General features: G+C 43.0%; 2 protein-coding genes across 3 annotated transcripts in view; one reads left to right on the top strand and one right to left on the bottom strand.

The window, feature by feature from the left end:
* CLHC1 (clathrin heavy chain linker domain containing 1) overlaps nt 1-11,541 on the bottom strand; it is a 29,445-nt gene extending 17,904 nt beyond the window's left edge. The window contains exons 1-6 of one of the 2 annotated variants that reach the window (XM_074989503.1): nt 11,306-11,541; nt 9,904-10,174; nt 6,886-7,073; nt 5,644-5,774; nt 3,876-4,077; nt 1,038-1,153 (exon numbers count right to left, since the gene is read on the bottom strand). In XM_074989503.1, the coding sequence (XP_074845604.1) occupies nt 1,038-1,153; nt 3,876-4,077; nt 5,644-5,774; nt 6,886-7,073; nt 9,904-10,086 (820 nt within the window). In that variant the 5' untranslated portion in view covers nt 10,087-10,174; nt 11,306-11,541. Of the gene's footprint in view, nt 1-1,037; nt 1,154-3,875; nt 4,078-5,643; nt 5,775-6,885; nt 8,015-9,903; nt 10,175-11,305 lie in introns of those variants that run through there. The other variant, XM_074989504.1, reaches the window with a different exon arrangement.
* A 296-nt stretch (nt 11,542-11,837) lies between these two features.
* On the top strand, nt 11,838-15,192 carry RPS27A (ribosomal protein S27a). The gene is made up of 5 exons (XM_074988498.1): nt 11,838-11,994; nt 13,168-13,222; nt 13,501-13,586; nt 14,400-14,531; nt 15,009-15,192. Exons 1-5 carry the CDS (start codon nt 11,947-11,949, stop codon nt 15,156-15,158), a joined length of 471 nt encoding a protein of 156 aa, XP_074844599.1. The 5' UTR covers nt 11,838-11,946; the 3' UTR covers nt 15,159-15,192.
* Nucleotides 15,193-17,564: the final 2,372 nt, after the last annotated feature.

Raw genomic sequence — 17,564 nt, 5'->3', positions numbered from 1 at the left:
CGTAGCTCTTATAGAAGAGAGGAGACAACACTTTAAACTTCAACTAGCAGCAAACAGACACAAGGACATATTTTGATTTCAGTCACAGCCATGTGTGAGTGGTTCGTCTCTGGGACCAGATGGCCTAGTGGCTAGGCCCCCTGCCCAGGACCTGTTAGGTGGGTCCTCACCCCCCACCCGAGAGTCTATGGGTTGAGTCTGGCACGTGGCCCTGAGAATCTAGTTCCCCCTTTGGAGGGAGTGGGGGTTCCCCGGGGGCGCTCCCTGCTCCCCTTAGTACCTTGGGGAGGCTCCTGGGCTGTGCCCTCCAGTGGCCGACTGGATGGCCGCTCTGGCCTGGGGCCTCCTGCCTCAGAGCCAGCTCCTGCCTCTTGGCTGGTCAGCCCCAAACTCAGCTGGCTTCCCTCCCTTTATACCCCTCCAGGCCTGACACTGGCCACAGGTGAACTGAGGTAGGGCTGATTGGGCTAAGGGGCCTTGTTTAACCCCTGCCATGCCGGGCCTCCCTCTCACACTCCTATACCATGTTATACCAGTGAATTCCTTTCACAGATTTACAGGGATGTAAATGGGAACAAAATTGGACCCACAGTCTAAAAGTCCATAAGAGGAGGCAGAGCAGATGAAAATGTGATACAGTATATCCCTGATCTATCTATGCCAATACATACTGAGAACCTCAAGTAAGATTCAATTTGACGCCAAGCTCACCAGTGTACTCGACTCATACAGTACCTGAAATGATTTCTTGGCAGCGTTTGGAGCATGTTTAATGCTCATAAAAACACTGAACAAGTCAGAAGGCCTTAAGCAATTGGCTGTAAGACATTATAATGATTTTTGCCATCTCTACTTCACTTGCCTAAATACCCTGGCTCTGACCTCACATTTTGTAAAAAAATGTATAGGCCAGATTCTTAGTTGGTATAAGATGCCATGGTATATCAAGGCAGACAGACCAATTTACTTCCGCTGAGAATCTGGTCCCATATTTTCCATCCTTCATAGTACTGTGTTCCTATTTTTATTGGCTTTACCTTTTACAATCTCCTTTTTTTCCAAGACTTGAGAGAGGATTTCATGCAAAGAAGTGCTCTTGTCAGATTCTGCCCAGGCAGACACAGCATTTGCGACCAATGTAATTCTATTATAACTATAAACATTTAAAGAGGAATAGAACATTTCATTAAGATCAGCGTAACTCCTCAGATTAATGTAGTTTCCTATGAAAGATCATCAAGTTCAAGCTAATTCTCAGCTTCGAAGTTCTACAAAGCTCCATCCTGCTGACATCTCATCATTCTAATCCCTCTTTCCCCTCCACCCAAGTCTTCCTCCCTAACTGTTTCCACTGTATCCTCCTACTTTCACCTTTGCGCTCTCTTCTTTGCTGACATTTAAAATTGAAGACTTTGTCTATTGTAATGTAAAAGGTACTATCTCCTTTAAAACCCTTCTGAAAATGCACTCCAAGCATCAGTAATCCAACCCTGGGAAGACTGTCATACTTATGTCATTAAAAGCCCTACATTGATTTACACTGAACACACCTTCAAATCACTAGCATACTAGGAGCCAGACATTCAGATCCCTGAAAGCTGCACTGAACTTAACTAATAACAGAGAGGTAGCCATGTTAGTCTGTAGTCTAATAAAACAAAACAGCAGTCCTGTAACACTTTAAAGACTAACAAAATGATTTATTAGGTGATGAGCTTTCGTGGGACACACCCACTTCTTCAGATCTATATAACTTCCAGTCCAGACACAAATATATAACATAGAAGTCCAAAAAAATTGCAATAAAAACTGACAAATCAAATACATGAACTGAAGGAGGCGAGTGAGGGGTGGGGCATGTTAATCATATTGCCTGAGATCATTACGAACATCAAAGGAAGGGTAATGTGTGAGATAACTGTTTTCTTTGTTCATACCAAGTGTTAATGTGTCAAATTTGAATAACTAAGGCATCTTCTAGTAACAGAAAGAAAGCTGTGCTAGTCTATATACCATCAAAACAAAAAAGCAGTAAAAATAGCACTTTAAAGACCTAACAAAATAATTTATTAGGTGAGCTTTCATGGGACAGACCCACTTCTTCAGGCCATAGCCATACCAGAACAGACTCAATATTTAAGGCACAGAGAACCAAAAATAGTAATCAAGGTTGACAAATCAGAAAAAAAAAAATCAAGGTGAGCAAATCAGAGAGTAGAGGGGTGGGGGACGGGGAGGGAGTCAAGAATTAGATAAAGCCAAGTTTGTAAAAGAGCCCCTATAATGACCCAGAAAATTCACATCCTGGTTCAAATCACCTGTTAAAGTGTCAAATTTGAATATAAAAGAGAGTTCAGCAGTCTCTCTTTCCAAAGTAGTGGGAAATTCCTCTTTAGTAAGACGCAAACTCTTAAGTCATTAACAGAATGGCAGCTTTGTCCACATATCTATTCTGGGGATACCATTACTGGACCTAACCAGGTTAGTCACAGAATCACAGGCACATTTTCATGCTCCTCAACTAATATCATATATACCATCATGTGTCAACAATGCCCAGATGCTTTGTATACTGGACAGACTTCAAACTCTCTTTGCAAAGAGTTAATGGGCACAAAACAGACATAAAAACACTCCTGATCCACAAACTGGTCAGCCACATTTTAATGGAGTGGGCCATTCTGTTAATGACTTAAGAGTTTACATGTTGAATAGTAACAGAGAGGAAGCCATACTAGTCTATACACTATCAAAACAAAGTGCTACTTGACTGCTTTTTGTTTTAAGAGCTTACATGTTACTGAAGAGGAATTTTCACACTACTTTGGAAAGAGAAGCTGCTGAAATCTCTTTTACATTCAAATTCGACACATTATCATGTGATTTGAACCAGGATGTGAATTTTCTAGGTCATTATAGTGGCTCTTTTGCAAACTTGGCTTACTAATTCTTGACTCCCTCTCCCACCCATCTACTCTCTGATTTGCTCACCTTGATTTTTTTTTGATTTGTCAATCTTGATTACTATTTTGGGTCTCTATGCCTTAAATATTGAGTCTGTTCTGGTATGGCTATGATCTGAAGAAGTGGGTCTGTCCCACGAAAGCTCACCTCATTAATTATGTTGTTAGTCTTTAAAGTGCTACTTTACTGCTTTTAAGGCATCTTTTGTTTCCCACAGTCTAGGAACAGATGGGGGACAAAATTTTCCATAGGAAGTTGCATCTGATGAAGCAGGTCTTTGCCCATGAAAGCTTATGCTCCAAATATCTGTTAGTCTATAAGGTGCCACAGGACTTCTTGTTTTTGAAGATACAGACTAACTTGGCTACCCCCCGATAATTTTCCACAGGCTACCCTAAAAGAGTCTATGGGCTATTTTAGATTATACCAGTTAGAGCAGGCCCCTCAGTGACACTTTGCCAGGAGAGGGTCTTCATCAGCTGTCATCTGCTAATCAAACACTCTCCCTATATCAAGGAAATCCCTGGCTCCCCATTTGAGGTAGCCCTCTCTCTTTTGTGCTGCAGGAGCAATGGACAGAGCAGAGGACCAGAACTTGACCCTACAAGGCCACACTGCATTATTTGTCTGTTGATGATAAGCTCTTTGGACAAGGAAGGACTATGTCTTCCAATGCATTTTACAAAATACTAAGCACAATTACAGCACTCAGATGACATACCTAGTGGAGACATGTAGTCCCCAGAGGCACTGAGACCACATCTGGGGTGAGTGAAGTCTCTGCTCTACACTAGTATTAACAATATCAACAATTACTAACGTACCAAAGTGAAATCCATGTGACAGACACAATACTGTAGAGAATACCCCTAACATACAAATAAGATATGCTCTAGGATGAACAATTGTACCTAAGTCTAAGTCTCTCATTGGCTGCCTCTGCCTTATCTCGTAGTTCCAATGTACACTTAAGCTGCTGCTCTAGGCGAGCCTTGCTCTCCAGCGGGATGAATTTTGATATCATGTCAGCTTTCAGTTCTTGCACTCTTCTTTCTAGCTGAGCAAGGTGTCTAGAAAGAGTATCTAAGCTGAGGGATTCTTCTACAGTCAGACCTGTTGAAGAAGGAAGTGACTTTTAGAAGCTCTTGTGATCAACACACAAGGTATACACAGAAACTGTGGGACATGCAATTTGCGAGGGTTCTCTAGCCTGAAAATCAACCCTGAATAAACGGAAAATGACAGTCTTAGAGATAAGATCTGAACTCTGCAACTCAGACAAAAATCTATTAACCATTGAAAAAATATAGAGAAGGTGTAAAAGTTAATGGCTCAATGATATTCTATAGCCCTAACTGATTATGCTTGGTTTTGATGTAATGTTCCAGCAGTGAGCACTTACAAATGTACAAATGTGATGTTACATACTACATGCGTTTACCTTGCTATTTTTAAGCACTGACTAAACATTACCAGTCACATCATAACCGTCTTCTGAGCAAACTCAGAAAGATGTTTGAAGCCTTTCCCACTGGCACTGCCACACGCAGGTTGGTTACAATCAACCCTTGGCTCAGTGAGGCAAGTCATCTTGCTCTACAACTTCTATGTGCTGGCTGCTCTGACTGGAGCGCTATTTTTATGCTAGAGTTTTGTCAACAAAACTGATGTTTGTCAACAAAACTCTTGGAACGTCAACATTACAAAGGCAGTCTGTCCCCTAGGAGGCAGAAACCTCTCTCAACAGAATCTGTAGACAGAAAGCAAGTGTGCGCCTTCTGTTGATAGACAGGGCTTCTGGGACACTGAGCAGCCTATCTGCCATGCTTCAGTTGGCAATCTGGCCACTCTGTCAACAGAGCAATCTGATTTTGTGTGTGGATGCAATCTATCGACAGAAGTTTTGTCGGCAGATCTCTTCTGACAGTAACTTCTGTTGACAGATTGCTGTAGTGTAGACAAAACCCAAAGGAGATACGGAACAGATGTAAACAACTCATCATAAGACACGCCCCTTCTAATGCCAGGTCTGTGCATCTACCCCAGAGATGGCTTTGCGACCACTTGCAGAAAGCCCTGCCACAATGAACATCCTAACACATAGGGAAAGAAGGGGGGAGGAGGTGTGGTTAAGATTTGCCTGTGCACTGACAATTCTGCACTCTCACAATTGCTAACAAGGTCTATTGCAACAGTCACCAGTTGGAACAGACCTCAGAGATCCCCCCAGCTTGCCCAAAAGGGTTTAACTAGCCTCTACCTGCTCCAGAATGCTCTTATCTTCTGTCTCTGCACTGAACTCAGTCTTCCCTAGGGATGAATCTAGCCCATTGAGTTCAAGGATTACACAGGACTCCTGCCAACTACCCCAAATAGGGCCAGTGGGGTGAGACAGAGCCAGGACTGTCCATCTTCCCTAGAAAGGCCAGTAGAGCTGTCTGGCTGTGAAATGAAATGTGCTATCTGAAGTGCTGCAAGAGTTGGGATGCTCCACAAGGCAACCAAAGAGCTCAGGAAGACAAGCCTCCCTTGAGATAGCAAGGCTCCATTCCAGCCAAATGTGGTCCAGTTCCTGACAGTGTCAATGAGCCGTGTGTGTGTGTTTATGGCTTCTCTTAAGTTAAGAACAAAACTTTAATCCAAAAGAAATGCTCACGCTAACAAAATACTGGTCTGTACCTGGTATAGGCTTAGCAGGGTTTATCTTTTTTCTTGGAGTCAACACTTCTGCAGTGGGCACTTCTTTAATATTCCTTATTTTCAATATCAGATTTTGAATTTTAGCAGAACTTCTCTCAATAACTTTTATCCTGAAAAAAAAAATTCTTAATTTTCTTTTCTACACCTCAGGATCATAGAGGGTCAGGGTAAGCAGATGCTGTACTAAGCTTGTCATGAGACTGTTCTGTCATTCTCAGTTATTTGTGTTCCCTAATATGCCTTATGAAATTTATTGGATTCTGTATGTAGCTACAGATATGCACTTTCTATAACAATCTTATTGCATATGTGCAACTACAAGACACCAGTAAAGTACAGGACAGTGAAGAAAGGCACACAGCAGATGGTGGGAAAGCGAATAATCTTTCCTGATTTATACTTATCAAATTAAACGAAGTATCCCAATAAAATACATTTTGACACTGAACTTTCATTTTGATATTATGCTGTCTTTATTTTACAAATGGTGAAACAGCGTATGTTTAACTCAAGTACCTGATCCCACAGTACTTATGCGAGCAAAATCCCCATTCACTTCAGTGGGAGTTTTGACTGCACAAGAATTAGAGAATCAGACTTGGAAATATAAAAGTCTAAATTATTCTTTTAATGATTACAAAGTCATTGTGGGACTTCCACCTAGGCTACGTCTACACTAGCCAAAAACTTTGAAATGGCCATGCAAATGGCCATTTCGAAGTTTACTAATGAAGCACTGAAATACATATTCAGCGCCTCCTTAGCATGCGGGTGGCCATAGCACTTCGAAATTGACGCAGCTCGCCACCGCGCGGCTCCTTTTCGAAAGGACCCCGGCTACTTCGAAGTCCCCTTATTCCTATGAGCAGATGGGAATAAGGGGACTTCGAAGCAACCAGGGTCTTTTCGAAAAGGAGCCCCGTCTGGACGAGCCGCGCGGTGGCGAGCCGCATCAATTTCAAAGTGCTGCAGCCGCCTGCATGCTAATGAGGCGCTGAATATGTATTTCAGCGCTTCATTAGTAAACTTCGAAATGGCCATTTGTATGGCCATTTCGAAGTTTTTGGCTAGTGTAGACACAGCCCTAATGAATAGGAAAAAAAAATAAAACCCCTTTTTACAAATCACAGCTGTAATGAACTGACTACAATTTAAATTATTTACCAACGGCACTTGGTACCACACTTGATGCTTTACATAAGGTATTAGAGGTGTCCTTACTTGTCTTCAAGTTGGATTGCTCTTTTTCTGTAATACATTAAAGTTGTAGGTTCAGCTGCCAGAGCTTTTAATTTTCCATGAAGACAAAATGCAGTCCTTTGACCCTTTTTTATTGCTTCAATAAATGCATCGTACTCCTGTTTGATTGAAGTCAGAATCTTCTTGTACACAGTAACATGTTCTATTACCTGTGAAGACATGTTTTTCCATCTGCAATGCTATATATTGAGGTAGTTAATGGAACACCCCTTCTGGCTCCCTGCAAATCTCCAAACAGCACAAAAGTCAGAGTAAAAAGAAACAATTGGACCCAGTGCACACTTCATGTGGTTAAACTGAAGCACCGTGCTAATGCATGAGAGGCAGACCATAAAACTGAGTCTGTTCTCATTGCCTAAGAGTATGAAAGGGCCCAAAGCACTATAAATGGTGATAAATGAACTTGACTTCTTTCAGTTTAAATAATAATACATATTACTAAAGGAATAATTTTCAGGACATGTTAACACCATTTTTATACAGTTAGGAGAACCACTTTTGAGCAACATGAGATGCCTTCTCCAACAGGTACTAAGCCTGATGCCCTCACAGTACTTGAAGCTTTGGAAAGACTAAGGAAAAAGGGATGAGACCAAGACAGTGTTTATTTAAAACAGCATAAAGCATTATCTCATATTTGCGATTTTCAGAGGCTGATCCTGCAGGTTTCACTCATGCATGCAAAGGAGACACAATCCAGTTTTGCATGTATGCAAAAATATCTAAGCAGTTTGAGTCCCACACATTAGATCGCTATTGCTCGCTGAAGAAATCATGGCACAAACACAGAGGGTATGTCTACACAAGAGGCTTTTCCAAGCAAAACTGGGCTTTTGTTGGGAAAAACTGTGGCACATTTACACACAAAATGCACTTTGCCAAGTTTGTCGATAAAACCTGGCACATCCTCTGGCAGCATTATACTTCTAGTCTAGTGCTTCTCTCAACAGTGCTCTGTTGATAAAACAGCCGTGTAGATGCTTTGGGGCCCTTTTGTCGACAAACAGGGCTTCCGGGTCTCCGAGCAGCTGTTTGCAGAGGTTCTGGTCAGCCCTTCTGTAGAGAGAGGGATGGGGAGTCTGGCTGCCGTCTGTTGACAGAACAGATTGCTCTTTCAATCTGCTTTTATGTGTAGATGCAATCTATTGACAGAAAGTTTGCCAGGAAATCCCTGCCGACAGTGACTTCTGTACACAGAGGCTTCTCGTATAGATTTGGCCAGGGAGAATCACTTAGGTGAGGTTCTCAACACCAATCTTATTTAACAGCATTGAGGGGTTCCAAAAGTTGCTACAGCCAGTCATCCTCAGCTAGAAGATTGCCCATAACTCTGAGCATGACATATGAGGGATATGAAAGTGCAGAAAAAACTGGGAGAACTTCTCACTGGCAAAGCAGAGTGCTGTCCCAGAAACAAATTAACTCTGTCTACATGAGAAAATTGAATTAACAGTAGAACATCAGATCTTTATTTATTACTAAGTTATTAAGATCTTTCAGATTAAAGCCTGCAGAAGGGGAAATATATGAATCCAGCTGAGATGATGTGCCAGGCTTCTGCCTGAAATTAAAATGGCCAAATTCAATAAGGGAATATACAATGGAACCAACAACTTATTTTCCACATAGTTGGTCAGCTAGGTGCCACTACAGATTTTGATTTATAAAGTTAATATGGATAGTTACAAAAACAAAGCAGAGGCGAAAATTTATCCCGTGAACAATGCATGAGTATTAAGTGACATCAAACTGAAGAGTTTAAAGCATTTCAATACTTTTGAAATGGAATATAGTCAATGGCAAGTACCATCTGGTTTTAAATTGCCAGCTCAGTGAGTAGCTCCACCACAGAGCAACAAACTCCATTTATCTGAGGGGAGAACTATACAGTATAAAAACATGAGGAAACCAACATCAAAGTAAAAAGCTTTCAGAAATAAGGAAGATGAAGAAACATTAAAAAGGCTTTGAGGAAATTCATTATCTTGCCACATCTTGAAACAAGGGATAATATTCAGGGGAAGAAAGGAGCTTACTTGTGCTGGAGAGTGCCATTGCCCCAGATTATTCTAATGGCATGCTATTCCAATTCTATAATGACATTTTATGAAGGCAATGAAGTGACTTGGTAGTCTCACTCTAGTTCCTAGCTGTCTACATCACAAAGCCACCACTGCAAGAGGTGCATTTGTTATGAGTTGCAGATGAAAGGCCATGCACTATAGCCTGACCTTTGAATCCAGTGAAGGAGTACTCAGCACAGACAGAGGAACAGGAGTGCAATGTGGCATTCATTCTAACTTCTATAAATGCCAGTCTGACCTCCCAGCATAAATTAGTGATGCTTTAACTTACACTAGCTGCCAACAGGGGCAGTTATGGCACCCAGATATCATAACCGCATCCTCTTTGCTCAGCGATATTTCCTGGGCCAACAGGATGTCCCATACAGTAGCCACTATGAAGGCCCCACACTCTCTGTACACTATAATCCATGCAAAATTGCATTCCGTGGTGGTTTGAGCACAACTCAAATAGCAGAGCAGCACAATATTGCTCCAAAATGCATGAGAATCTGCCCCACATATTTGTGGAGACAATTATATCCTTTCATCCCTAAACCCAGCATTTCCACATCATGTATAAGAGAGGGAATATATTGGTGACGAAGTTCCTACTGCAGCTTATATTGCTGTACCTGGGTTGGGGATGAAGAGAGATACTGAATCTCTATGGCTGTCAAGTCTACTTCTTGTGAGCACCTCAACTTATGAGCTCAGCTTCTCCGAAGTATTTAGACTCCTAACTTCCATTGATTTCACTAACTAGTACAAATACCTTTTAGCATTTCAGTCTGATGTCTCATTGAAAAAAAAAAAAAAAAAAAAAGAGAACATTCCATTTGTTACGGCATCTAAGATTAGCAGTCCTTTCAACTGCTTGTTTACATAGACATATTTTCCTAGATTATTTTGTTACCTTGTCAAACACATTTCTGTATATAATGTAATACTCTTCAGCTGGTCCTTGTTCAGTACAACCCACTTTTTCAATTTCTGTAATGATGTATCTTTGTATACTGTCCAAAAATTTCTTATCACTGTCAGGAACAATGGGGGGGAGAACTGAATGTCTGATCACGCCAACATTATGGGTAGACATGGTTGAAAAGCAATACTTATATTCCGTGTAGAAAATTTAAACCTGACTCCTTCTCTTCTTCAAAAGAAATAAATGCTTCAGTCAAACCCTAAACAAAAAAATGAAACTGTTAAAATAATGTAGTTTAAATACAACAACTCAGATTCACGTGTCAAGAGGTGCTATTCTTCATCATCTCTGGCTCTTTAACTCTTACCACATATTTGTAACTATCTCCCTACCATCACTTCCAAATCTAGTAATTTCTCACTGAATCTGGCACTCAAGGGTTGTACAATCCATTTCTGTTGTGCTAAAGAAGACCCTGAGGCGTGGTCGACACTATGGGGTATCTACTCTTCTCTCAGTGGAGTAGTGGCTTTGACAGGAGCAAGGTTGATTTATCCTGTCTACATCAGACATGATAAATCGATGGCTGACAGATTGATACAGTAACTTGGATCTCCAGCTTAGACCAGGTCTACAATAAATGGGAAGATTGAATTAAGGTACACAACTCCAGCAGCTGGAGGCAATGTATCTTAATTTCACCTTCCATGCCATCTCCACTGCGGGAGGTTGATGGGAGCATCCCTCACTGCTCGCCAGGAGCAGGAGTAATGGCACTGACTAAGGTGCCCTGTAAATTCAATTGTGTCCCTACCAAATGCGCTAAATCAAACTTTGGAAGATTAACTGCCGCAGCATTTAGAGGCACTGAGAAGCCCCACGCCTCTGGGGACAAAGTGGGAGGTGGGCAGAAGGCACGGGGCTTGGGACAGTCAGCCCTGGACCACCCAAGCTGCCTGCAGAGCAGCGCACAGGGCTCCACGGCGTTTCAATGGGGCCTGGAGCTTCCGCTGCCACCAAGGCCTCTTTGAAATGCGAGGCCTGGGGGCAATTGCCCCCATTGCTACGCTCGCATTCGAGGAGCCTGTCCTTAGTAAAGACGTGCCCTTAGTGTAGACAAGGGCCTGGTGCACGCAGCGGGAGGAAACTGAGCACGGGCGGAGTTAAGACTCTTTCTGATTTAAACAGGAGCGTTACTTGACCCAGGAGACAGGCACGTGAAGCAGTGAGTTGGAAAACACCGTCTTCGAGTGCCCTGCCTCCCAGGCAGCTCCCAGATCAGCCTGCCCAAGCCCCCGCAGCGGCTTCTCAGCGGGACCCGGACGCATCAGGGACTTTTCTGTAAGCGCCGCAACAGCCAAACGGCCTCGCTCTCGGGCACCCCGCTCACCTCACTGAAGGCCCCGGGCTGCCCGAGCCCAGCTTGCCCGCGCGGCTCCTCCCCGACGCTAGCGGAGGCAGACCCCGGGGGAGCCCGCGCCGGCGGACGGATCACGGTGCAGTGCTGAAACCAAGCAACCGTGCAGCACCCCCTCCCGAGCCGGGCGCTGCAGCGCGCATTAAGCGGGCAGAGCCGGCTCAGAGCGAGGTGGCTGGGATTGTTTCCGCTAATGAGTACATATCCCGGCCGGCCGTTGCTACTAGTTACGCCCTCAAGGAGAGAAGGAAGAAGTTGGGTCTAATGCATTGTGGGAAATGTAGTTTCTGGCATACTTGTGTGCCAGACTTCCTACTGCAACTCCCATCAGGCCTTTCGACCATTCTCTCGTCAAGCCAACATGGAAACCACAATCCCCAGCAGGCCCTGCCGCGCTTTGTTTCGGCTGTGCATGCTGGGAGTTGTAGTCCCTACGCCCGCCCGCACCGGCACTCCAAGCGGGAGGCTCCGCCTGTTCTGAGGCTGGAAACCCCGTGCGAGCCGAGTCGTGGTCTCTTTCCGGCGTCCGCCATTGCGCGAGCAGCTAGTTGGTGAGTATCCGCGCCGCGTGCGCCCCTCACCTCGCTCCCCGGCCTGCAGCTGCCGGCCGCGCCATGCAGATCTTCGTGAAGACCCTGACCGGGAAAACGATCACCCTCGAGGTAAGCGCATCCGCTGGGAGCACCCCTTCCTCGCCCCGGGCAGGCTGGGCCCCCGTTCCGGACGACGGTCGGAGGGACTGCGCGCCCCTCCCCCGCTTTCGCGGCGGTGTTGGGCGTTGGGTGGTTGCCGAGCTCTGCTAGAGACGCGGCCCGGGCGATTCGCCGCTCCTCCCAGTGAAGCGACCTTTTCCTTGGCAGCCTGCGGCGTGGGGGTACCCGCCAGATATATGGGCCCCCCTAGTCACGGGGAAGAGCAGCGGTTCCCTTTCACATAGAAACGTTCACTATTTAGCCTGGGCATAAAAACGAGCTTCCTATTTGGGAGGTCTGTCCTAGCCGACTTGTCTCATTCTCCTGTGATCCCCCGCCTTACACTCTGTGAGCTGCCCACCTAGGAGCTCGCATAAGGCACAGGGCTGTCAGACGTGTCAAGTGAAGGTTACATTTTCAGAACAATGTGCTATTTACAAGCGCTTAAGACATTATTGTAATCTGCTTCCCCAAGACGCAGAGCTCGTCTTTAGGGCGTTTCCTACATACGCAAAGGAGAATCTCAGATTTGGGGGGCTCTCGAAAGCATAGTTTTGTCTTGAAGAGGCTTATAACTAGAAGTTATGGCGCTCCCAAGAAGTGCATCTGGAAAACTCCTTTACTGTTAATTGTAGTAGAAGACATTTCTTTTGCTTCAGCTCAATCTCTAAGGCCCATCTGCATTTGGCTGAAAAGTCAATCAAAGAGATGCAATTCCTGGGAGGACACTTGCAGATCTGGAATCAACGTAACATCCACACAGAAACTCCTATTTTCCTTATTTCTTATGACAATGAGGGGTACCAGGGCTGACTATAAAGCTGTGATGGTTCAATTTAGTGTGTCCCCACTAGGCATGCTAAATTCAATCCCATAAGATTGACTCTGAACAAGTTATCTTGTGAGTGTAGACATACTCTAGTCTATTTCTATCTGTTGCTTGAAAGATTTAAATTCCTGGCTTCTGTTTTGGTGCATTATTGCAATTGACAGTGTCACAGGGAGGGAGTTAGATTGGCTTGCTGCCTCTTAGAAAATCTTGCCTGTCATTTTCACTGTGAGAATATCATTTCATTGATGTATATAGCTAACGTATTTCTACCTTCAAGTATTAACAGTGGTTTTAACTTTTTTTTACAATAGGTTGAGCCTTCTGATACTATAGAAAATGTGAAGGCCAAGATCCAGGATAAGGAAGGTAAGTTGAGTGTATTTTGTATTTCTATGTTCTCTATTCTTGACCCTTCTCCTTCACATAACTTTTACCAAAAATATCACTGCCTTAAAATCTAATAGTATTTTCTGTGGTTACTAATATCAGAATTAAATTTCACTTACAGAAAAAGTTTCTAAGTATCTTCATGCCCTGCCATCAATGTCTTATGTTTTTATTGCTGTAATCTGTATGGCTGTTTAGTCTACTTCTTGGAAAAAATTGTGTAGATTTCTGTTTAATCTTAACTCACTTTCCATTAGGAATTCCTCCTGATCAACAACGACTTATTTTTGCTGGCAAGCAATTGGAAGATGGGCGCACGCTATCTGACTACAATATTCAAAAGGTGTGTGTCTTCCAGATACAATATAATGCAGAGTTCTAGAAGCTCTAAGTATGGGCGACCCTAGTTCAGTAGGGTAAATTGCAATGCTCCGGTGAAGAACCCTGATGCAAAAGCTAGCCCTGTTAGTGCAGGAAGAGGAAGCTTATGAATGCAAAGATAAGTATAGTACTGTATCAGAGTAGCTAGAGCACATTATTTAAGTTTAGTAATTTAACTTAAATGCAGAAGTATGGGCATATTGTAACCAGAGCCATGTATTGACAATTATTTTTTAGGAATTAAGTCACTGAGCAAGTGAAATAAAATACTGCAATGATGTAGTTTCTTATGAGAACATGCACAAGAGAACTTCTGGAGTTAGTTTGATTGCAAACTCATTGATCACTTGATGCAGCTCAGTTTCCCTAGGTGCTAGTACTTGGTGGTTGCATTTGGGAAGTGCTGGTGATACACTATTTGTAGTGCAAAATAATTCTTCTTAGAGGCTGCTACTGTTTAGTAAGCTGAATGTTTTGGAAGTAAGAGCATGTCTGTACTTACCAGAAGATGGACAAACTGGCACTCAATCTTCCGGGGTTCAGTTTAGCACACCTAGTGGGGCTGTGCTAAATTGACTCCAGTACTCATCCAAACTGTAGATTCTCCCTTCAACATCCCATTATGGGGATGGCACACCAAAAATTAAGATATTGACTCATGCTATGCAATTCTTACAGTTGGAGTTGTGTCTTAAATTATTTTCTCCCTCTCCCTCCCTAGTAGATCTGGCCTCATTTGTTTCATTCTACTAAATAAGCTTTGTTTTACTAACAGGAATCAACTCTTCACCTTGTGCTGAGACTGCGCGGTGGTGCTAAGAAGAGAAAGAAGAAGTCGTACACTACCCCCAAGAAGAATAAGCATAAGAGAAAGAAGGTTAAGCTTGCTGTACTTAAATATTACAAGGTGAGAATAACTACTTAACTCTTTTAAACTTGATTGTTGCTAGAAGGGGAAGTTTGAGCTATAGCATTGCTAGTAATATGCATGTATTAGGTGTCTCTGGATTTAACTATCTATAAGATGTAATTTCTCCAGGTGCCTGTCTTTACATCTGCATATGCAAGTTAACTGGAGAAGTCACAATGTGTAATACCATGAACCTCCTCAAATTGTCTGTTGGGGCTGCTCTTTGTACATTTTTGTAATGACAAACAGATTTTGTAAATAGGAAGAGTGATCACTAATCAAATGCTTGTGATTGTCAGAACAATTTTGAATTTGTAAACTTAGACAGCCTTATGTGGAAGTTGACTGCATTGGTGAAAACGGAGTCCTGGTTCCCAGTAGCTATTCTTTGGTGGTTTCACATTGACAGAGTAGTGGCACTTTGAAGCAAGATGCATCTAGAAACATATGTTTATGGAGCCTTTCCTTTTACAGGTGGATGAGAATGGTAAAATCAGTCGCTTACGCCGAGAGTGCCCTTCTGAGGAATGTGGGGCTGGAGTCTTCATGGCCAGTCACTTTGACAGACATTACTGTGGAAAGTGCTGCCTGACATACTGCTTCAATAAACCCGAAGACAAGTAAATGTATCTGTGTTAATAAACAATCCTCAGATATGCAGTGTTGTAAATTTATTTTTCTTCTGGTAATGTCTCAGGCCTCCATGAAGAGTGCTAGTTCAGTAGATCTGTTCCTTAGTTAGTTAGTTCTGAGATTGAGGGGGAGGGAAAACAGGTGTGAAGATTAGATATAAGAGCTAGGAACTCAAGTTTTAATTTTGACAGCCTCTGAACCTGTAACAGGTAGTTAGCTGGAACTGAGCCTCAAGAACAGAAGGATTAATTTACATAGTGTTTAATGAATTCAAGGCCAGGGATGCCCTGTACTTTTCTCCCCAGCTGCTGGAGTGCAGAGCAGGTGAATGGCACTTCCCCGGAGTGGCTCTCAGGAGAAGCCTCATTTAAAGGCTCCAAGAGCAACACGTTGGCCACCGCCATATTTACTATATATGGCAAGTGGCAATAAAATTACTTACATCTTTTTACAGGCCACATAAGTTAAACATCTTATTTTCTGCTGCTTCTCACTTTGCATACCTACGACTACCTGATTACTCTTTGCGGCCAGTCTGCAGTCAGGTCCAGAAAAAACAAAAAATATTTATAGTAATGATTCAAATTGATCTATTAAAACATACATAGAACAGGTGAAAATGTTTTTAGTATTTCTATATCCATGCTTACCAATAATCCACGATTAAAAAATGTTAATAGGGAGAAACAAATACAATAGGATACTTGGAATGGCACTCTTGGATCACTGCTTGTTACTGAATGTGGTTATTATATCCATAGTAGCATATAACATGAGTCTACATAAATTTTCCTGAAAATTCTCTCTCAATTCATCACTACCCTGGCTCCCATATGTTACAATCTTAACAATTTTTCCCTGGAGCTAATCTGTATGATAAATCTATCCATCTTTTGAAACTATATGCCTTCTGTACTTCCAAGTTAGCATAATTTGAGATGTGAATACTAAATGTAGCAAATGCAAGTCCCCTATCTCTTCCCCTAGCACAAAATAACCCATCTGTTGGCAGAGATCTTGTTGTTTTCTGTCTCTACCAAATATTCATAAACCTGAATTACCCACCAGGAGAAGTGAAAAAACAAATCGATAGGGCCAGACGAATACCCAGAGACCAGCTACTCCAACATCAGCCCAAAAAAGGCAAGAACAGAACGCCACTGGTCATCACCTACAGCCCCCAACTCAGACCACTGCACCAAATTATTAAAGATCTACAACCTATCCTTAATCAGGATGCCACACTCCAGAAGGCCCTGGGTGATGTGCCTGTTCTCTCCTACAGACAACCTCCCAACCTTATGGGGATCCTCACTAACAGACACAGTGTATACCCCAGGAGCACCAGTCCTGGAACCTTTCCCTGCAACAAAGTCCGCTGCCAGCTTTGTCCACGTATCTTCTCTGGAAATACCATCACTGGAGCTAACCAGGTTACTCACAGAATCACGGGCACTTCCTCATGCTCCTCTACTAACATCATATATGCCATCATGTGCCAACAATGCCCAGATGCTTTGGATATTGGACAGACTTCTATCTCCCTTAGACAAAGGGTTAATTGGCACAAAACAGACATCAAAACACTTCAGATCCACAAACCAGTTAGTCAACATTTTAATGGAATGGGGCATTCTATTAATGACCTAAAGGTATGTGTGTTACTGAAAAAGAACTTTCGCACCGTTCTTCAAAGGGAAGCAGCCGAGCTGCCTTTTATATTCAAATTCGGCATATTAACACCTGGTTTAAACCGGGACGGGAACTTTCTGAGTCACTGTTGGGGCTCATCTGCATACTTGGCTTTATCTAATTCTTGACCTCCCCCCCCACCCTTCCACTCTCTGATTTGCTCACCTTGATTGCCTTTTTCTGATTTGTCCTCCTTGCTTACTGTTTTTGGTTCTCTGTGCCTTAAATATTGAGTCTGTTCTGGTCTGAAGAAGTGGGTCTGTCCCACGAAAGCTCACCTAATCAACTATTTTGCTAGTCTTTAAAGTGCTACTTGACTGCTTTTTGTTTTAACAGTCTCTACATAAAGGCATAAATAGACATAAGTCACACATCAGGAACGGTAACGTACAGAAACCTGTGGGAGAGCACTTCAATCTCCCTTGACACTCAGTAACAGATTTAAAAGTAGCATTCCTAAAACAAAGAAATTTCAAAAATCAAATGGAGAGAGAAATCTGAGCTGCAATTCATTTGCAAATTGGACTCCATCAACCAAGTGTTAAACAAAGACTGGGAATGGCTTACCCCTTACAAAAGCAGCTTCTCTGCCCTGGGTGTTCATATCTGCCCATCAGACCCTGACAATGGGCCCACATCCCCCTGTCTGATCTAACTTGTTTTTTCCTCTGTTGATAAGTACTATTGATACTGGGCCATTTACAC

This window comes from Carettochelys insculpta, chromosome 3 (assembly GCF_033958435.1).
Source record: "Carettochelys insculpta isolate YL-2023 chromosome 3, ASM3395843v1, whole genome shotgun sequence".
NCBI classification, from domain to species: domain Eukaryota; kingdom Metazoa; phylum Chordata; order Testudines; family Carettochelyidae; genus Carettochelys; species Carettochelys insculpta.
This window is presented reverse-complemented; position numbering and strand designations above follow the sequence as displayed.

Coding starts and splice junctions, on each gene's coding strand:
- RPS27A (XM_074988498.1), top strand. CDS start 11,947: ATGCAGATCTTCGTGAAGACCCTGACCGGGAAAACGATCACCCTCGAG. Junction 11,995..13,167: donor GGAAAACGATCACCCTCGAG/GTAAGCGCATCC, acceptor TTTTTACAATAG/GTTGAGCCTTCTGATACTAT. Junction 13,223..13,500: donor CAAGATCCAGGATAAGGAAG/GTAAGTTGAGTG, acceptor ACTTTCCATTAG/GAATTCCTCCTGATCAACAA.